Source organism: Rissa tridactyla, chromosome 13, assembly GCF_028500815.1.
Source record: "Rissa tridactyla isolate bRisTri1 chromosome 13, bRisTri1.patW.cur.20221130, whole genome shotgun sequence".
Lineage (NCBI taxonomy): Eukaryota > Metazoa > Chordata > Aves > Charadriiformes > Laridae > Rissa > Rissa tridactyla.
In genome coordinates, this window is record NC_071478.1 from 313,307 (window position 1) to 334,612 (window position 21,306).

Consider the following 21,306-nt stretch of genomic DNA (forward strand, 5'->3'; position numbering starts at 1 on the left):
TTCGGTACAACAAGAGCAATGCAATGCTAGTTTTCATAGGTGACAAAGAATATTACCTTTGTAAATCATGGTAAAGAAGGTACGTTAATTGATTCCTTCGCATGGAATTAAGTTACTGGAACTCCCACCATCTTCTGATGTTAATTTTTATTTCTTTGATAGCTCACTAGACGCTTGCCACCCATCAAGGAGGCCAAGCCCAGGTTGCAAAAGCTATTCCGTGACTTCTGGTTGTATTCAGTGCTGATGGGATTTGCTGTGGAAGGATCAGGTAGTGTAAATTCTAAGACAGCAACATTGCTGCTCACATTTAAACTGTTAACGAATGTAAGGGTAACTGTATGCAAACTGTTCACAGTAGGCTGAAGAAAAATTGCAGGCATAAAATACTACAAAGTAAACAGCTTACACGACACTTCTCTGGTAGGATTTCCTTATATCTCTGCTCTGTTTTGCTCTGATATTCAGCACAGTGCAATTTGTTATTGTACTTAATACAGCGGTTAGTCTTAGTTAAGTATGAGTTTTGGCAGGTACGGTCCTGAAATGGAAGATCAGGCACGTGGGGTACAGTGGTAATTGGGTAGATACTTCTTATCCATTGAGAAACTTCACTTGGAACTACCTAAACATGTTTGTTATGTTTGGAACATGCATCACTTGTGTTGAGTGTTTGTGCTTAAGTGCAGGAAAAACTGGCCCTAGGAAGTAGTACAAAGCTTGACAATGCTAGTTAACTTTGAATCTTAATATTGTTCCACCCCACCTTTCTCTTTGTTCTTGTGCTCTAGGTCTCTGGCCAGAAGAATGGTATGAAGGTGTATGTGAAATTGCCACCAAGTCTCCATTACTCACGTTTCCCAGCAAAGAACCACTTCGATCTGTTCTTCAGTACAATTCTGCCATGAAGAATGATACTGTGACTTCTGTAAGAATTAATTTCTTCTATTATCTTCTTCCAGAATGCCTGTCAGTGTTAAATGATACAGTAACCATGATTTATTGAAATAGCACAATACCCGTTCAACCTGCCTCCTTTTAGTGAAAAACAGCTTTTTTACACTACTGTTATGACAACACTGTACATAAATTACTTGGTTTTAGTTTTATTGAGTGTTAATACAAGTGTTTAGGGTGACAGCTACACTATTTTGATTAGGTGTAGAAACCAAGACCGTGGAGATGGAAGCCTTTTAATAGTTTTTCATCTCTTTTGTATCAGACAGACAAAACTTGCACTGTTTAAAAAAAACAAAACGAGAACCTTTGGAAGGAAGCAACACATTCAATCTTTCAAAGAAATTTTAAGTGAGCTTTTGCCCTTTTTATCCTCTGGCTTCGTACTGGTATGCTTCTCTCTCCCTAGTATTTGCAGGATAGATTTTGCCTGAGGACTATTTGTAGTAGCAGTGTAAAGTGGACTGAAGAGTTGCAGTTCATGAAATGTCTTTGTCTCCTCCCAAATAATACAGAAATCTGCATTGTTCCTAGATACTTAGTTTTGCGACATTAGAGCAGCACAACAGACCCATGAAGCTTAAGAAGCTGGACAAAATTGATGTTGATCAAAACTACATGCATTTAGTGTAGGAATTGTATTTCTTCATTGGTATAACTGCATGGAAATTAGCAGTTATTTCAGCACGGAGCTTGACTCGAGTATTTAATTCTGTTTAATTCTGTATTTAAAGAATCGTAACTTGCTGGGTCGAAGCAGGTTGATCTTAGTGTGCAGACGGAGGCATCCCTGCATATTGTTTGCAAAGGTTAAAAAGTAAAAAGAGTAATAGCTGAAAGCAAATGTTTTCAGAACACAAACTACTCCCACTTCAGATAACTTCATGTATTCATCTCTAGGCTGAATTAAATGAATTGCGGAGTACCATAATAAATCTCTTGGATCCTCCTCCAGAAGTGTCAGCATTGATCAATAAGTTGGACTTTGCCATGTCTACCTATCTTCTTTCTGTTTACCGCCTAGAGTATATGAGGTATATATATATTTATATACACACTTTTTTCACTGATGAATTAAAAAAAAATAAATTAAAAACTGTGTATGTTTGAGTCAGATTTGCCAGGCACTAAGATAAGTGAGAATCAGTATTTTGAGTCACGTTAGCTCTACTGAAGATTCCGAAACTGGGATTTCATCTCTGCAAAAATATCTGCAGGGTACATAAAAAGGATGGAATAATATAGTAGGGCTCCCAAAATGGAATCTGCTCTGTACGAGAACTAACAGAAGATGGACCAAAAGGTTCTTTAAAGGAATGTCTTGCAAGCGTAATGTATCCTTTGCACAGAGTCTTGTGCTCTGAAGGACAGCATAGATGCGTGCCTATTCTTTGAAATTAGTGTAATGTAGGAGCTGAGAAAATTTTTTGTAGCGTACTTTCCCCCCCTCAGCAGTTTGTATTAGGCTGTACTAATCAAACATGTGGAATTCACAGACTATTTTTTTTTCATTTAAAAGTGTATTTATTACTGCTATTCAAAGAAACGTGTAGCTGAAAGCTGAGGTGGTGGTCAAGCAGTGAGGAAAATAGGAAGAAAATTCTCCGTCACATTTTTACTTTGATAATAGCTGACAATAGGGACAACCATTTCCAGAAACATCTTGGCTGTATTTTAGAAACAATTTTTTAATAAGTGATATTTCTGTCGTATGCAACTTCAACAGATGCAAAGCCTATAGAAGTGCCAAAGATTATACTGTGTTTATATGTTTGTGGTGACTGTGTAAGTGCTGAGGTGTGGAAGTTATTCTCTCAGTGGCAAACAAGCATTTTAAGATCTGAGCCCTATTAGTTGAATGTAGAAACAAATAGCAATATCACCCTTACTAGAGACTTGCAATCATCATGAAATGAACAATTACTGTATGTGTGCGGTGTGTACTGTAATGTTGAAGTGCATAAACTTGTGTTGAAGATGTTTAAAAGAAAAGTGGGAAAAAAAAAAAACTAAACCAAAAAAACCCAGAACAACCCAACCCACAAAATTCTTCTTTTCCTAGGGTGTTGCGTTCAACTGACCAAGATCGCTTCCAAGTCATGTTTTGCTATTTTGAGGATAAAGCAATTCAAAAAGACAAATCTGGTAAGATTACCTGTCTGGGTTATTTTGCAACTTGAGACGCTAAGAAGTTACCTCCAGGCATGCAAAACTAAAACAAATGAAGCAACTATGTAACAAAATAAATCACGTTTACTGGATTTCTGTTGCTTTATTCTTGTCAAGAATGCTGGTTTTATTTTGAAACAGCTTAGTTCAGTGATGGCTGAGTAAACTTAAACACTTTTAAACTGTTAAACATGGTTTATAAAGCAGACATAATACTGATAATCAAACTTGTCACTTCTCTCAATTCCTCAGGCATGATGCAATGTGTGATAGCTGTTGCTGATAAGGTGTTTGAAGCTTTCCTGGCAATGATGGCTGATAAAGTAGGTTACATGGAAACTAAAATTTTAAATTTGTATAAATGTTCTCATTTCAGTTTATGAAAGTGTGCTTGTCTTTTTCCTTAAAAGCTTCATGCTTCTCTTTGGCATGCTTTTTAGCCTAAAACTAAGGAGAATGAAGAAGAGCTGGAGAGACACGCTCAGTTCTTGCTTGTGAATTTCAACCATATTCACAAGAGGATCAGGAGAGTTGCAGACAAATACTTATCTGGTCTCGTAGACAAGTGAGTTTGGATTTAATTTTCCTGTTCTCTTTTCACATTGACTTACGCAGTTGATGACAACAGTCAAGTGAATTTCTCGGCTGGTACTTCTGCTGAAACATCTTAAAAAATAACATTCTGTGGTATTTTTAACCTGGGCTCTGAAATCCCTTATGCTTAAATGTCTGCTTGGTATTCCTGTGGATGGAGCAAAGCAAAATGCCCATGAAATAAATGCAGTCTCAACTTAGCTCTACTTAACTTGCTCTTAGACGGCTTTTGACTGTATTGAGCTTGGCTGTTATGTGACTTCTGTTGAGTATGAGCTACGTAGTGGAGCTCTTTGAGCAGCTTCATTTCTTGAGAAAATAATTGCCTTCCTTAGCTCTCCATGGTTATTGTGTTTCTGAATCTTGTCTTGCTCTAGATTTCCTCACTTGCTGTGGAGTGGAACTGTGTTGAAAACTATGCTAGATATTCTGCAGACACTCTCCCTGTCTCTTAGTGCAGTAAGTTCCTTTTTTAGTAATGCTATTAAGGAAATAAAGTATATGTTCCCATTTTTCTTTTTATTTTGTAGAACTGAATTTTTTTACTTTGTTTTGCATTTATTTGATACTTATTTAGGTTCTTAATTTGCCTTTGCTTTCATTACTAAGATTAATAAAATCTCATTTTTAATTTCTGAGAAATAAGGAGTGCATGTGTACATCTATTCCATTGGTAGTAAAACTAGTACTAGAAAGCTGGTGTCAAACATGGTTCAGAAAGTCAAATTTAGCATCAACAGTAAGACACAGGATTACCAGTTATGGGTTGTAACTGTTGAACTGTCTCATTTGAAATAAAAATTTGATGTTTTTTTTTAAGGGTTTGTCTTCTTTTTATGAATTATGGTTGTCATATTATGTTTTTTTCTTGTCTGTGTATGTGTATCCATATTCCTTGGATTTATTATATATTTGTATTTTTGAAGATGGAAATGCTTTAGAGAGTTCTATTTTTCTACTAAATGTTGAGGAGAGGGCTTTGGATTTTTAAAATTATACTGAAAACCAAACTAGAATAAAAATGTTTCTTACATCTGTTCAGATTGACTTTGAGAGCGAATATTTGAGTAAAAGTTTGGTGAATCAGAATTTCTTTTTGGAGAGAGTCGTGCCTGTAGTCTTCAGGTTAAGTGATGATGAATTTTATCTTATTGAGAATTAGTAATTAATTGGTTTTGTTCAGGACATTCATAAGGACCAACCATACTATGACATTCCTGATGCTCCATATAGAATAACTGTCCCCGACACACATGAAGCCAGAGAGGTAGGTGGTCCTCCTTGATTTATCAAGCAACAAAATAATGCCTGATTATTTTATTTTTTTTTTTTATGCTGAGGCAATAAATTAGTGATCTACTGTGAATGGTCCTTTCTTTTTTTTTTTTTAAATACTTCCCTAGGTAAGGTTTTTCTCATACCATATGACACTTGATATTCATGTTTTTCTGAATCTCATTGTCTTACTTGACTTGCAACATGACGGTTCTTTGCTTACCAAGGGTACACTTAATAGTTACAGAAACTTTTACTGGTATCATGTTGCTGCAACCTGTCTTACTCTCTGTGTTACTTATTACACCATTAAAACCAGTGACTCTTATTAAATGTCCTGTATTATTACTGATTATATTGATGCTTTCTCTAGAGTATAGTCAAGGATTTTGCTGCGCGCTGTGGGATGATTCTGCAAGAAGCAATGAAATGGGCTCCCTCAGTTACAAAATCTCATCTACAGGTAATGAACCTGCTTCTGTGAAAGAATTTGATCTTCATGGATCTTCAAAATGAGAATTATCTGATGTTTTTTATTTTTTTGAGGCTATCCAAGCATCGTTTTAGATTTTTCTGTTGCTCTAAGATCTCCTTTATAGCATTGGCAGAGAATAATTAGAATTTTTTTATTTGATGTGAATTTTGATGTAGTCCGAACCTGTGTATCTTGCAAGTAATGGTTTTGTAAACAGTTGATCACCCTGGATTTACTTCATAAGTCAGAATTTCATATAATAGAATGCTGTGCCTAGCAAAGTTTGTTTAATGCTGGTGCATTAGCTGAAAATATCAGCTGGACTGAAACGTATGATTAGGATGTAAAACTTGTTTCTTGTTTCCCTCTTGGGAGGATGTTTTTTCTGTCTTTGTTGTGTGTTTTTTTAAATACAGAGAAACACGACTAATATCTGAGAACACTATAAACTACAGACTGTAATTTGAACAAGGGTGTAGTAAACGCTCACATGTGGCAGAGTTCAGTGGAAAGCTGTCACAAGACCACAGGCAAAGACTACAAAAGACGATTTATGATGTGCTAATAAAATAAATAAAATACCCTTTATGTAAACAAAAAGTCTTACTACAGTAAAATGCAGGACTCTGTTCATCCTTGAATAATTGAAGAAACTGTGTAGTCCAGGTTAGAGTAGTATTCTGTCTAGAGGTGCCTAACTTAATGCTGATAAAGAATTTCTAGGGAGGCTCAAGATCTTGGACACTGCAACTATACCTAAAGTTTATATTTCCTTCCCGAAAAAAACTTCAAGGGATTCTATCCTCATGTAAAAGGATAAGTAATTATAGTCCCTTCTTCCATGGAGTCCAAAGCATTTCCTTTTGTAAGGTTCTTTTTGTGCACAGTGATTCTTTTTAAAGAAGACCTCAGCCTTCAAGTATCTATCTCGATTGCTTTACCCTTTTACCAAATGGAACGAGTCTCACTCTTTACATGTTTAGGAGAACATTCAGAGTTTCTTATTGCCAGGAGAGCAATACCTAAAAGGCAGTAGAGACAGTCCATTTATTGTCAGGTATGTGTGTAATTGAGTGTTCTGGTATTTTGCAATGATGCAACACTTGCTTATGAGTTGCCTTGTTTTGAAAAACACAGTAGTTTTCCAACAAACACTTTTTTTTCATTGGGTTTCTGTTTGTGTTTTTTTGTTGGTTTTTTTTTGACAGGAGTACCTAAACAAACATCAGAACTGGGTATCAGGTTTGTCCCAGCACACGGGGCTGGCTATGGCTACAGAAAGCGTTTTGCACTTTGCCGGCTACAACAGGCAGAACACCACTCTGGGCGTGAGTATTGGGCACGATTCTTGTTTGTTTGTTTGTGTAGCGGTGTTGTGAGTTGGGATGGACTGGCCAGTAAAATCTTATGACACTCACTGTAGCCACATAACACAGATTTTCTAAATCACCTTTGTCGTAGCACTTGAACGTTACTTAGAAAGATATGTTAGTTATTTCCATCTCAAATCAAGGTATCTTCCAATCATGTTGTTCTGTAAAATACTGTAAAGGAAAATGATAGCAAGCAAGAAGATAAAACTATTTCTAATGCTGTTTAAGAGTTTTCTGTAGTTTATTTTTAATGATTTGAAAATGGTATCTTTGTGTAAGACTGAAATGAGCTGCTTTCTAGAATAGTAACGTAGCGTCAGGTGACACCCATTTGCTCTGAGTTTTACGGAAGTTCACTCAAAACATATATGCAGTTTTTTACAGTTCCTTTTTTCTCATTTGTGGTTGTAATTTCTGATCTCCTGAAGAAACATCCAGTAGAACCTGTTGTATCATCAGCCAGCTTGTTTTCCAGCAGCAGTTCTGAAACTGCCTCCGTGCCCAGCTTTAGCAGGATTTCCTTTTGGTTCTCTGTTGTCGTTCTAGACAGCGCTAGTCACTAAATGTAAATAGGATAAAGAACTCCCAGGACTCAGGAGTGCAGTCACATAGTTCCCTAAAGGGGCAAGGTGGAAAAACTTGATAGAATAAAGACTATGCTGGAAGAAACCAGAAACTACAACTGGGAAGGAAATAAGAGAAACAACTTTCTCATTTTCTTAATACATTAATGGTATTTGTATTGATTTGCATGTCAGTCAAGTGACAAAAGCTCTTTCAGAAAGCTTTTGGTTTACTAGCAGTTTGGTTTTCTTCCTGCTTTATTCCCAGGGATTGGACATTGCTAATGCAAAGATGATAGTGCACAAATTTTATATCCAATACATGTAATAAGAATAGTTCTCAAAAGTTTATCCATTGCTGAGCCAAGCATGCTGTTAGCAGTACTGAAGCAAAGCACTGCAGGAGTGTTGAATTTTTGATGGTTTTGCTGGCCTTGTATTTTAGTCTTAAATCCCCCTCCCCCCCAAAAAAACCAGAACAACACATTTTACAGTATAAAGAATATTTCTCTTTTTTTTGTATGTGTTTGAGGAGAAACCCCTGAGTCACAAATTCGTGAGTGCTTCTGCAAAGGGAAACATGGATGACTAGCGTACTTTCTAAAGACAGGAACAAAATACTCTCTCTGCATTACTCTCAGTGCAGCAAGCTGTTGTATGGAGAGGGCAGAACCAAAATCACTTCTACTCTTCTGTCTTCTTCCTTACCTGTTCATGAAAAGAAAAGGGAGCAGCAGTCCCAGAGATTCTACCCTTTTTATGCTTTTTTTGGTCTTTCAAAAAGTATATACAAATATGTATTTATTTTGCACTGTATACATATAACTGATGCACAAGTTCTTTATTTCATTTTTATCGGTCTAGGTACTGTTGTACCTAATAGTCATGATACTGTTTTCTTTAATAGTATGAAGAAAACTAAAATTAAAACTTCTGTGAATGTATAAATAGGAAAAAAGACAAGAGCTTGGATATGAACGGTATAAACAGGTTATGTGGTCTGGTCATAGGCAACCCAGCTAACTGAAAGACCAACTTGTGTGAAGAAGGACTACTCCAACTTCATGGCTTCTCTCAACTTGCGCAACCGCTATGCAGGGGAGGTAAGTACAGGATTTCTCTTAAGTGTGGAGTGTCCATGAGCTCTGGCATGGCTTTTCAGGGAATGATGTCCCATACAATGCAAACTATTGTATGCACAGTATTTTGTGCATAAGCACAAAACCACAGACTCTAAAGTTAAATTCCTTCAAGATAAAGGGTATAATTTTCCTAGGTTATTAAACAGATCATTTTACTGTTGGTCTTGGAGAAAGTTCTTAGATTGCAGATAAAGGCTGAAAGATTTAGCAAAGTAGCAACAAAAGATGTCTCTGTGAAGTTCCTTAATCAGCACGTGACCAATATCAAGCTAGATTCCTAAAAATACTGTTGAAAAACCCATTATATTTTACAGGTTTCTGGAATGATTCAGTTCTCAAATGCTACAGGACGAACATCTGACCTGAATAAACTGATGGTCAAAGAGCTGAATGATGCTCTTGAATCAGGCCATACTGAATTCTATACCCAGGCCATGTTTAAGTTGACTGCACTGCTAATAAGCAGCAAAGGTAATGAAAAACAAATGGAGTTCTGCTTTCTGGCTGTGAATGCTGAGAGTAATAAACTACAAAAACTATCTGAATACAAGCCAGTATGCATCGACTTGAGGCAAAACTGTGTTTTGAGTGTTTTCAGTTAGGCTTATATTGGGGGAAAAGCCTTCATAAACTAGAAGCTGTTTATTAGGAATTGATTATTACATACTGTGCGCACCAATTTCATGCTGGTGTGAAAAGCATTTATTTATTCTGTTGGAGAAATCTGAGTGAATGTTTGTTTTCAGACTGTGACCCCCAGCTCCTTCATCATCTGTGTTGGGGACCCCTGCGAATGTTCAATGAACATGGCATGGAAACAGCAATTGCTTGCTGGGAGTGGCTGCTTGCTGCCAAGAATGGAATAGAAGTGCCGGTAGGAACCGATTTAACACCTCTTTCTGTGTCCCTGCAAAGGGGGTAAGAGAGAAGATTTTGAGAGATTGACAGCTATTGTGAATCTGTGTCAAGTAAGGATGTTAAATGCATGGCTAATCGCTTTAGCCTGCCAGGAAGTCTCTGTTCATGTGTTGTTGGAAGTCTGAGCACTCTCACAAAGTGGACTGTGGGAAACGGATCTTTCTCAGCAGCAGGAATTATGTAGTAAAGGAAATCTGTTAGGATCTCAGCTGTACAATTTACTTTGCTGCTGAGACGCCCGAGCTGCTCGTGACTCAGATTCTAAATAACACAGTTTATAGAATGGTGCTTTAAAACAAACAGAAATCAATGCCCTGCTCATCAGTCAGAGCCTCTGGTATCTGGCATTGCACCCTTGCATAAAAAAAAATAGGCTTGCAAGTGTCTTGATCCTGTAACAGGCTAGACCAGCTGTGTTTTGTGAGGTGGGGATGAATCTAATAGAAATAAAACAACTCAGCATGGTGTAGTGACAGCCCACACTCAGCTGAGGAAGCTGCCTCTGGTAATTGCTCCAGTTAGTGAGTGCAGTGTGTTTCACTTCCTGGAAAAAAATTACCAGTCTAAATATACTTAGGTCAGTTTTCATGCTTATTTCAGCATTTAACTTCTTAAGCATCGGTTTCAGTTTTCTCTTAAGCTTTTGGGAAACTTCTTTCTGTCTTGTTGAGGAGATCAGATAAGCACCCTTTCATGCAGGGCCTCCTTTCTACCAGAGGATGCTGCTCTCTAGAGCAGGTTCAGCAAAAGTGAATTATGTGGCATCTTTATGTTGTGTGCTTCATCAGCTGCACGTGGTCATGGGCCAAACTGCGTCCTGCAGTACGTGAGAGCCTGGCACACTCTTTTCTCTGCTGTCCTGGTGTTGGAGAGAGTAACCTTTAGTAGAACGGGAGGATGAAAGGCACCTGGTGATCTAACTGTTCAGTCTCCTCAACAAAGCAGAGCTCTTGTCTGCTCTTGCCTTTAATTTTTTTCTTACTTGCTGAACTTCTGGGGGAGCCTTTCTTCCCTTCGTAATTCAGGAGGTGAAAGAAACATTTTATTTCAGGTGTGATGTATAGACCTGTCTCTGCGTCTCTGTTAACATTGCAGTGAATTTCAGTTGATGTACTAGATTCTTGTGTGCACTATGGAGAAAGATTGTTCTTCCCATATAACAAGATGCTCTTGAAACAAGAAGTACTGTTAGCTTCCTCTTTGCAGTTCATGCGGGAAATGGCAGGAGCCTGGCAAATGACAGTGGAGCAGAAAGTTGGCCTATTTTCTGCTGAGCAGAAAGAAGCGGATCCATTAGCAGCCTCAGAAGAGAGCCAACCAAGGCCTTGTCCGCCAGAGGTGACTCCACATTACATCTGGATAGAGGTGTGTATTTCTGCTGAATGGCCTGCCTATGGTGGTGTTGCAGTGATGCTGTGATTAAGCTACTCTGCACTCCTTGTTCTCACGATTCAGAAAGGGAGTGGAGTCATGATGGTAGTCCTTCTGCCTCAAAGCCAGGAGACATGCTCTTTTTAGATGAGCATAATAATCGAGGGGAAGAAAGGTGCATGAAACAGAAAAGACTGGGTTGTTTTGAGATGAAAAAAGGGCAAAGGAACCATGGCACGTCTTTCTCTCTTTCTCAGTTTTTGGTGCAGAGATTTGAAATAGCCAAATACTGCAGTTCTGACCAAATAGAGATCTTCTCCAGCCTGCTCCAGCGGTCTCTTTCGTTGAACATTGGAGGGGCGAAAGGCAGTTTGAATCGGCATGTGGCAGCAATTGGACCCCGATTTAAGTGAGTAGTGGTTTGTTGTTTTTTTTTCCTTGGTGGAAGAAATAAGGTTATAGAAGGGTGGGAGGAAGAAACTAAACATGAAATGTATAACTTCTCCTTGGCTTCAAGCGGTGAAAATTCCTTTAAAAGCCTGGAATTGTGTAGAGGCTGAGCTGTGTTTTCAAAGTAGAGGTAGCTAACTCTACCTTGAAAGTAATTTTTAGTGCTTCAGAAGACTTCATGGGATAATTTCATATAGTGAATTGCCCACATTGTGAATCCGGTCAGTGTATCAGTTGGGGATAATTTTGCTCCATTAATTGTTTTCACTTTTTGTGACTTGAAGGCTTGAACTTCCTGTGGTTCAGTAGTTACAGCTTTAGGAGCAGACTGACAATAATGAAAACAGTTTGCTAAGAGCTGTGAAACAGGCACCTTTCAATGAGTTGAACTGAGTTACAGCTATAGCTGTGGTTTGTATAGTGTTGCATTGGTCACCATTTTGGGAATGCCAAAATTTTCATTCTTTATTTTGCTTATTAGGTTACTCACTCTGGGGTTGTCTTTGCTGCATGCTGATGTGGTTCCAAATGCAACTATTCGAAACGTTTTGAGAGAAAAGATTTATTCAACTGCCTTTGATTATTTCAGGTACTTTTTTATTTGCAACTATTCACTGACAGCGTGTGTGTGATTTCCTGAACCTTCTGTGATACTTCAAAGCAGCAGCTGTCTTTCTCTTCTAGTGATTTAACTTCTTCCTTTCCTTTTTCACCCATTTTAACAGAAACTTTTCTTTTCCTTGTGCTTTTGTGTAGTTCATAAACCATCTCAGAAAGGCTTAGATATAAGTTTCAGTTATGTTAGGTTTATAAAGTAGTACCTTCAGGATCATTTCTGTTCTTTTCTGTCTTTCCTTATTTTGGTGTTTATTCAATGCTCAAAACTGTATGTAAATTTATAAGATTTAAAGAATTGCTGTTACAGAGTGTGTGGCTGAAAATGTAGTTTCGCTGTTTTGAAAATACACCCACACTGAATCTGATTTCAACGTTTGACATGGGCACAACAGAAAAGAACATAATTGATAGGAATGTCTGAATGTGAGGCGGTCAGTCAGTCATAATACTAAATTTCAGATGAATCCAAGATGCTGACAGACTGCTGCTTAATTTTCACTTGTAGTAAGAAGATTGTACTCTTCAGTCAGACAGAATAAAGCAACGAGGATAAAACGTAGTGATGTGTACTCTCATCCTTGTAGATTCTGGTCAGAATAAGAAATATGACTTGATTAGATTTGTGTGGGTTTTGTTTTTTTCTAATACATTCAACATCACGTTATTTGTGTGATTTCTTTAAGTTGTCCCTCGAAGTTCCCTACGCAAGGGGAAAAGAGGCTTCGTGAGGATATCAGCATATTGATCAAGTTTTGGACAGCGATGTTCTCAGACAAGAAGTATCTGACAGCCAGCCAACTCGTGCCGCCTGGTGAGTTCCTTTGTGTGCCGTTTCAAAAGCTTGTTGTTTCTTTGATTGTGTTCTACGTCAGATCTGTGCTCTGTTGTTAGATAATCAAGACACCAGGAGCAACCTGGATATCAACGTTGGATCTCGGCAACAGGCTACACAAGGATGGATAAATACTTACCCGTTGTCCAGTGGCATGTCAACCATATCTAAAAAATCAGGTATTTTTTTGATGGTAACCACCTAAAATTGCAGACAACTTTATAGCATATTTTATATGTGGATATTACTTGAAGTCAATATTTACCTTTAATATTGGCTGTTGTTCTTCTGGTGGGGTATTTAATTACCAGCGCCAAACTTTAGAGAGGGGGCGGAAAAAGTCTCACTGGTAGCAAGCAGCAGACTTCTGAAATTAGCTGGGTTTTTTTGATAGAATGTTCAGTTCTCTAGTGCAGAAGAAGTAAGACTGAAAATCAAGATGTATTGAAATCCTGTAGGAAAACTGCTTTGTTTGTGCAAACATGCCCCTAGTGCTTTCTGGGGGCAGCAGAGTGACATTAGATTGTGGACTGTGTTTTTGTACAGTTATAAACTATGTGCTCTTTCTTTTTAGTAGGCTGCTGTGTTTCTAAAGTGAATGCAGCACTTGCTAAATTGATATCTCTGTAGCCTGTTGTATTCCATGTGTTCAGAGAACAACGGTACAATGAGTAGCTGCAGTGCTGACTTTCTGAAGTCACTCTTACCTAAATTTACAAGTGTTCTATGGTTATTCTGTTCTTGTGTATTAATGTTGCCAGGTGTGGACAGTTTGAAAGCACCATTTAACATACTGAACAAAAGCCACTGAAAACTATTTTTATCCTTTTCTCAAGGAATGTCTAAGAAGACTAACAGAGGTACGCAGCTACACAAGTACTACATGAAGCGAAGAACACTGCTGCTGTCGTTGCTGGTGGGTCATCAGAAGAACGGGGAAACTGTATGAATTTCTAAGACCCTGTTGTTGTTGCAGGATACATAAACTAAAGTATGAGATTTGGGAGTGTTTTTTTTTCTTCTTCCAGAAAACACTTCTCTCTCTTTTTTTTTTTTTTTTTTTTTCCCCCCCCCTCCCTGTTTCCCTCAGGCTACTGAGATTGAACGCTTAATCACATGGTACAATCCACTGTCTTCCCCTGAGCTAGAGTTGGATCAGACTGGAGAGAGCAGTGTAGCAAACTGGAGGTCTAAGTATATCAGTCTTAGTGAGAAGCAATGGAAGGATAATGTAAATCTGGCTTGGAGCATTTCTCCTCATCTTGCTGTACAGCTGCCTACCAGGTGAGATATTTCAACAGAGAACGGGTGTAATTACTGCTGCCTTGGAGTTGGGCGAGTACTTACACTGTAAGTACTGATGGCACTCGCTCTTGTTTACAGCCCCCTTGCATACTTTCATACCTGGTTGAGACCTTTGAAATTAAAATAACTATATTACTTAATATACTCATTTGGCTCAGGCTCTAGCAGAGTCCAGCGTCCTTTCCTGCCACCCATTCTTCACTAACACTTAGATGGTGTTTTGTTCAGAAGAAATCATGCTTGGTTCTCAATAGCATTTAACCCATTAGCAGGCACAGCATTTAAACAGTGCTAAAGTAGCTTTGGATGAAGTGTTCTAGCTATATATTGGCTTGCACTTTAATAAGTATTATAGGAGAATTAGCATAGTCGGCTCCAGAAGGGAAAGGAAATTCTTTCCCCCTTACAACAGTGATAGTTTTTGCCAAGCAGAGTTCTGCACGCTGGTTTCTGTAGAATCCCAGACAGTATATTTCAGCCAAGAATCTAAAAGCGGGCTAAAATACTAGTGGTTTATACAAAAGCATTGGGTGAGGACTGGTTGTTCCTGACAGCATATTGGTTCCTCAGTGTGCATTATTTCATAGTTGGACTCTTTGTTTATTAAGCATATGCTTTTCTGCCTTTTGCTGTCCTCATCCTCACATAAATAGAAGAGGCCGTCAAAAATTTCTAATGGTTTTGTATTCCTGGTTATACTTAGATTTAAGAACACTGAAGCTATTGGAACAGAAGTGACCCGTCTGGTTCGGTTGGATCCAGGAGCTGTTAGTGATGTTCCTGAAGCAATAAAGGTACTTGTGAATATTTATACTGTTACAGGGCCCCAGTGTGCCCGTTTTATTCAGATATATTGGAAAATACAGTCTTTAGTTAACACAGTATGATCTAGTGGAACTCAATTATAGCATTACTGTCTGATATGTATTACTTAGACATTATTGAGTGCTATAAAATCCTAATGTGTCTGACCTTCTTTTTCAGTACCTGGTTACCTGGCATACAATTGACGCTGATGCACCTGAGCTCAGTCATGTTCTGTGCTGGGCACCAACAGATCCACCGACTGGCCTTTCCTATTTTTCAAGCATGTATCCACCTCATCCTCTAACAGCTCAATATGGTGTTAAAGTCCTACGATCTTTTCCTCCGGTGAGTTCCAAGGGACCCTTAACACTGCAAGTAAAGTAATGTCCCTAGTCATTATGGCCACAGGCTTCATTTTAATACCATGGAGAGGCATGTATGATAAACGGGCACATCACATTGCAGAATGTGAATAGATTGGGATGAAAAGTTAAAGTTATTTGTCCCACATAACACTCATGTACTGGCAACTTTTTGTCGTAAATCACGCTAAGCTGAATTCTTTAGATTGCTCTTCTCAAATCATTCCTTTCGAATCTTCTCTCAGTGGAAAGGTGTTTCTTCTAAAGCAGCAGAAGGCTGGATTTTTAGCACTTGTCAGACTTATAGGAGGAGTGTAAAAGACATGATTATTAATGATATTTTTTAAGGGAGTAACAGGACAGAAAAATACTTTGATTTGAGGAGGTGGCATATATGTAGTTTAAAGTAAAGAGGCAGTGGAATTTTGTTCATCAGCTAACCGAAGGGAGCTTTTCTTTGTGCATGTGACCTGTCTTTCTTTCCGACCACAAAAACAATAACAGTAAAAACCCTGCCATCTTTTCTCTTTCAGGATGCCATTTTATTCTACATTCCACAGATTGTTCAGGCACTTCGGTATGACAAGGTGAGGATGTGAAACAGCTGTGTATGAACAAACCAGATTTTTAAAGCGGCTTTTACACTTAAAACTGCAAATCAGGCAAAATTTCAGCTTAAACCAATGCTGCTTAATACTGTCCTATATCTAATACATAGTGGAAAAATTATTGTCTCTAGAGGCTGGCTTGCTTTGGATACACCTCTCTTATGCACAGGTAAATTTGAGAAACCAGAGGTTATGTAGCTCGTCTGTCAGGAAAGAGAATTTTTTTTATGGGAAACCCCAGCTGAGGACTCTTACCTGAATAAAGCTTTTGAAGGTCTGCGTGAGACAAGCAGTAGTGAAATTAAATCACTATCCTTAATCATTTTGCTGTGGAGTTAACCAGAGAAGACATCTAGGGGTGTCGTATGCTCCATCATGTATATGAAATTGGATCTTAGCTTCATCTTGCAGGAGCCAGAAGTAAGGCTTGATGACAAAGTTCAGAGTTCATTAATGTGAGATCGTTGTTATCTGCCCATAAGGTATGTGAGCTCTGGTCAGTGCTTTCTTTTCAGGTGAAGACATCCCTAGTCAGTAGTGTAGGTAACTGTATTTAGTTATTATTTGAGAACTTTGCATAGATAAGTGTCCTGTGCAATGCAGAGCATGAACATCAGACGTCTTGTCTGATAATATCAGTCAAACATATAAACCTCTACAGACTACAGAAGTAGCCGCAAGTAGAGGAAAGAGAATGCAACTTCTGGAATTAATAGGATTCCCTTGTACACTTAAACTTCCTTTGTAAGTTTGTTCTTACTTTCTAGAATTTCTGAGGAACAGTGCCAGCACGTGCAGTTCTTGCCACTAAAGTGCGCAGTCTGTATGGTGCTGTCTAGATTTCTGGCATTACAGAAGCATTTGGTTACGCCAAGCAAGACCAGTGTCTCTATTCCACTGTGCCTTGTACAGAAACTAGAAAATGCCCTAAACTCAAAGAGATTTGAAATCCAAGTAGAACAGATAGAAAATGACACAGAAGCGGAAAGAAGGTTGGTTAGAATAATGGAATAGGTCAATAATAAAAGTTGAAAACAGTTTAGGTCAATTCGCTACCTGTTAAAATACATTGTCATTTTCAAAGGTCTTATTGGCAATGTGAATGAGAGTGCAGAGGTCTTCTTTCCATTCATTAAATATTTTTGAGTTTAAAGAATAGCTGTTAGAAGCAGTAATAATCGAGTCTGCTAGAGTTGTAATCATCTTTGATACTTACTGGGCTGGATATGGTTGCAGATGGGTTATGTTAGAGAATACATCCTGTGGGCAGCTGCCAAATCCCAGCTCCTGGCTCACCAGTTCATCTGGAACATGAAAACTAATATCTACCTGGATGAAGAAGGACACCAAAAAGATCGTGAGTGCTTTAAAATATAATCTAGCCTGACTCCTTTCCTTGTCTCAGTTGAGACTAAATCTCTTTCCTGCTTCTCTCGTGGCAGGAGGAATCCTTTTAGCTAGGAACTTCTCTTTTATCTGTAGAGGTAGGGCCCATTCTGTATAAGCGTTCTACCTGATAGAATGCGTCAAAAGACGTGTGACAATATTTGCATCAGTACCTTTTCTGAATGCTATCTGGGGGTGTCTCTTTCCATCACCCATATCATTTAGCTTTCTGAAATAAGCCACTGACACAAAAGCTTCCTTTTTCACATGCAGCTGACATCGGGGAACTTCTGGAGCAGCTAGTAGAGGAAATAACTGGCTCATTATCTGGCCCAGCCAAGGAATTCTACCAACGGGAATTTGATTTCTTTAATAAAATCACCAATGTTTCAGCCATTATCAAGTAAGTATTGTAATTCAGAAATTGCACTCTTTGGGGCTTACTGTTCTGTTAATTACCAGCATCCTGATTAAGAGGCTAAGTTGTTTTTAGGGGTATTGGGATAGTGTTGAAAACAGAATTAATTACCTACATGATAAGAAATGGATTATTTTTTTTCTTAAATGTAATTTAAGAGTTGTAGTAGGATGGAAAGGCTGATTTTACTTTGACTTTTAGACATAATTCATACCTGCCCTGATCTCGGTGCTTAAACTCTGAGCTAGCAGTCTGTCTGAAACAACTATAACTTTTTATTCTGGAAGTAGATAATTAGGTATTTGAACTTTAGTTTTTAATCTGATTTTTTCAAATACATTGTAGTTGGTAATAGTGGAATGAGGTTCCACAGAAAAGTAATGGAATTGGTAAAGCAATCGGTCCTCCTGTCCTAGTTGAAATCCCATCAGTCTAGTTATCACATTGCATCATGCATTGGCTTTTTGTATATGTTACCAATGTCCTCCTCAAAAAGTAAGCAGAGATTGGTTCAGGCAGGAAAAACAGAACTTCTCTGTTTAGGTCTACCAAATTGACTGTCATTTTCTTGCATATTATAACTTGCTATCAATATTTGTGTGGAGTTTTGAAATAAACAAACAGACTAAAAACACACCACAAACCTAAAAAACCTCATGCATAGATAAATGGGTTACCTTCTGCTGAAACTCCCATTTAATTGTCATTTCTCTTTGCAAAGAGATTTCATTGTGCAGTGTAATACAAAGACGATTGTTCTTTTTGCATATGTAAGTCTTCTTCCTTCAATCATAAATTGTGGCTATGGAGAAAGATTTGGTGTCATACACACGGGATTGTTGATCTCCTAAAACTGCAAGTCCTGCTCATAGAGAGATTGTCACTGTGCACTGTAAAGACTGCAGTAAGATACGTAATTAAACGTTTATAAAGCTTGCCAGTGGATGGCAGCAGCTCAGCACACAAGCTCTAAGTCTGTAAGTGTGGTTTCATTGCATATTTTTAACACATTCTCTGGTGTATAAAAGTATTTGAAAGTCATATAAAATGTATTTCCTGGAACATAGCTCCTTTAAAATGAAGCTTTGCAAATCACCAGTTATAAGGGCATCAGGCTTACATCACAGAAACAATAAAATATTAGGTGCCTTCTATGTGCATGTTAAAATGTTTTCACCCAGTAGGATGAGTTAAAGAGGGGGCATTAGGATCTGAATATCTTGATATTTAGAATAAAATCAATCCACTGTTTGTTAATGTGAAGTCATAATTACGTGACTGATAATAATTGTGCTTTGAAAGCATTGCATTTTGCACCCTAGCCTTAAAATGAATCTGGTTTTTGTGCATCTCCAATGTAAAGACAACATAGAGGAGATGCTGTTTGCTTTGTAGATGGCATAAATGAATAAATGTATCATCTGTGATGATTTCATTATCCTACGTGTTATGTTGCTGCTTCAGTAATCTGCTGTACTCCTTAAAACTAGAGCATAAGTAATACCTTTCAGTTGCATGCTGCTACTTCAGGTGAGCACGCAGCTGTGTGACTGACTTCAATAGATGGCTAACACAAGTGCCTGTGCAAATTGGGTAATTGTACGTACCAATCGTTAACCGTGTTACCAATTATTCAGTTGACACCTGCATTCATGCTAAGTGTGTGAACAAATTAGCCGTGTAATTGCATAGGCATTTTGCCGGCTTGTCCTTTTCTAGTTAGCGATGTTTTTATTCTAGAATAAGTTCCACAAGGGAAAATTGTATTGGTATAACTAAAGAGGGGCTTACAAAGGTATAATTATCCTCAAATTCTGTATAAGGAAGAGCCTTCATATATTCCATTCACATCTCTTATGCTGTTTGCATTTGTCAACAACCTGTATGTCAAATCAGTGTTAAATCTACAAAGAAAAGACTATAACGTTCATTAAAATAGAAAATGTTCTGGTTGGGTACTGAGCCTGCAAGTTCCCTAGAAGTGGTGCAAGTAAGAGATCTTTGTCATTAGAGGAAGAAACGTTTTTAGTGAAGGTTGTATAAGTTTGAAACAAATTTGAGGCTAGTACATAGAGTAATGTATAGTATGCAGGTAAATAAAATATCATTCGTCTTTCTAGGCCATTCCCTAAAGGAGATGAAAGAAAAAAAGCTTGTTTGAGTGCGCTATCTGAGGTGAAAGTGCAGCCTGGTAAGAAGTGATTTAATCCTATAATATAGTGGGCTTTTTGTGTTGAATATGAGTACTGAATATTCTGCAAGCAAACCTTAAAATCTCTGCAAGTGGCAGCTCTCCATTTTGGTGGTGGCTGTTTTTCTGTCACAGTTGGATTGTTTCTCTCTAGAAACATTATTTTTACCCACCCAGTAATTTCTATATGGTGCATCAAAACTTGCCCAAGAGCAAGTTACATAACGCACACCATGAATCAAAGCAGAAATATATGTCTGAAGAGGGAAAATAAATAAGTTCTTTTTCTTTGGACCACCCTCTTCTCAAAAAAGATGAGGCGCTTTTGAGAAGTCATGTTATCTCAAGAGTGGAGCACATCCAGTTCGTTTCATTCTCCTTTTTCTTCCATCAGGCATTCCCCTTGAAATGTCATTGAAGGCCCTTTCAAACCTTGAACCTATGTTTTCCCAATCTGAATCTTCTCTTTAAAATGGAATTTGATTACAGCTTTTCCTGCTCTCTGTCTAACAGGTCTCCATTCTCCTACCATGTGTTGGTTGCTAAGGGCCCTTCCTAGTGCACTGGGACATGCTGCCACATCTTATTAGGGACTATCGTAAGAGAAGTTCTGTCTGTACATTTCTGTGGTACAGATTCTGCAGTGTTAGTTCAAAACTGTATTGTATTTGTTTCTGCCAGTCACTCACTAATGCAAAGGATATACTGCATCCTTCGTGGCTCACAGACTGTAATCTCCAGTTTATCTCTAACATTTTATTTAATTCAAAACTGTGTGCTGAAGTTATAGATGCTAAACATCAGAATTTCTCCAGCTTGCGTTGTCGCACTAGCCAGTGGATTTGTTCTTAGCTCTCTGCTCCATTTTGCAGGCTGTTACTTGCCCAGCAATCCTGAAGCTATCGTTCTGGACATTGATTACAAATCAGGAACTCCTATGCAGAGGTACCATGCACTTGTTATTCTCCCATTAAGTTAATTCATGATATTAAGTGGGTTTTTTTCTAGAAATTCTTGTTTTGCTAACTTGCGCTCATCATTATCTTTGTTTTTATCACAATTCAGTGCAGCAAAAGCACCCTACCTGGCCAAATTTAAAGTGAAGCGATGTGGAGTTAGTGAGCTTGAAAAAGAAGGTTAGTAACTGCGTCTTAATCATTGACACCACTGATTAAGTGTCAGCAATTCCTTTAAACTTTCCTGCTTTTAGTGACCTGTACTACTGTAGTAAAATTATTTACATGTTGAACTTTATCTGCAATGGTTCAGCTCAGAAATGAAACTGCATCAAAGGAAGAGAGAAGAAAATTTTGAAAACTTAAATCCATTGTTTTTGCAATTTTTTCTAAAGTCCCAGGAAGCAAGCCACATAGTACCTTGAAGAAATTTTAACATATAAATTGATTGCCTTTCTGTTTTTTAGACTGTAGCAAACTCCAGATTTTGGCAGTTTTTTCTCATAATAAATTTTGTGGGGTACTTTAGCTGGCTA

At 38.0% G+C, this 21,306-nt stretch overlaps 1 protein-coding gene across 4 annotated transcripts in view; it reads left to right on the top strand.

The window, feature by feature from the left end:
- Window positions 1-21,306, top strand: part of PI4KA (phosphatidylinositol 4-kinase alpha) — a 66,167-nt gene that overhangs the window by 35,552 nt on the left and 9,309 nt on the right. For all 4 annotated transcript variants that reach the window (XR_008469204.1, XM_054219904.1, XM_054219903.1 and 1 more), the window contains 28 exons: window positions 163-271; window positions 792-928; window positions 1,858-1,991; window positions 3,020-3,102; window positions 3,379-3,449; window positions 3,567-3,691; window positions 4,098-4,179; window positions 4,904-4,987; window positions 5,369-5,458; window positions 6,679-6,798; window positions 8,417-8,509; window positions 8,863-9,019; window positions 9,295-9,422; window positions 10,673-10,831; window positions 11,095-11,246; window positions 11,769-11,876; window positions 12,589-12,716; window positions 12,797-12,916; window positions 13,574-13,653; window positions 13,828-14,021; window positions 14,746-14,836; window positions 15,027-15,194; window positions 15,745-15,798; window positions 17,056-17,176; window positions 17,479-17,608; window positions 19,744-19,814; window positions 20,687-20,759; window positions 20,880-20,950. Coding sequence is in view for 3 of the 4 variants with exons in the window: in XM_054219904.1 (XP_054075879.1) it covers window positions 163-271; window positions 792-928; window positions 1,858-1,991; window positions 3,020-3,102; window positions 3,379-3,449; window positions 3,567-3,691; window positions 4,098-4,179; window positions 4,904-4,987; window positions 5,369-5,458; window positions 6,679-6,798; window positions 8,417-8,509; window positions 8,863-9,019; window positions 9,295-9,422; window positions 10,673-10,831; window positions 11,095-11,246; window positions 11,769-11,876; window positions 12,589-12,716; window positions 12,797-12,916; window positions 13,574-13,653; window positions 13,828-14,021; window positions 14,746-14,836; window positions 15,027-15,194; window positions 15,745-15,798; window positions 17,056-17,176; window positions 17,479-17,608; window positions 19,744-19,814; window positions 20,687-20,759; window positions 20,880-20,950 (3,133 nt within the window). In the remaining variant the exon portion in view is untranslated. The remainder of the gene's footprint in view (window positions 1-162; window positions 272-791; window positions 929-1,857; window positions 1,992-3,019; window positions 3,103-3,378; window positions 3,450-3,566; window positions 3,692-4,097; window positions 4,180-4,903; window positions 4,988-5,368; window positions 5,459-6,678; window positions 6,799-8,416; window positions 8,510-8,862; window positions 9,020-9,294; window positions 9,423-10,672; window positions 10,832-11,094; window positions 11,247-11,768; window positions 11,877-12,588; window positions 12,717-12,796; window positions 12,917-13,573; window positions 13,654-13,827; window positions 14,022-14,745; window positions 14,837-15,026; window positions 15,195-15,744; window positions 15,799-17,055; window positions 17,177-17,478; window positions 17,609-19,743; window positions 19,815-20,686; window positions 20,760-20,879; window positions 20,951-21,306) is intronic.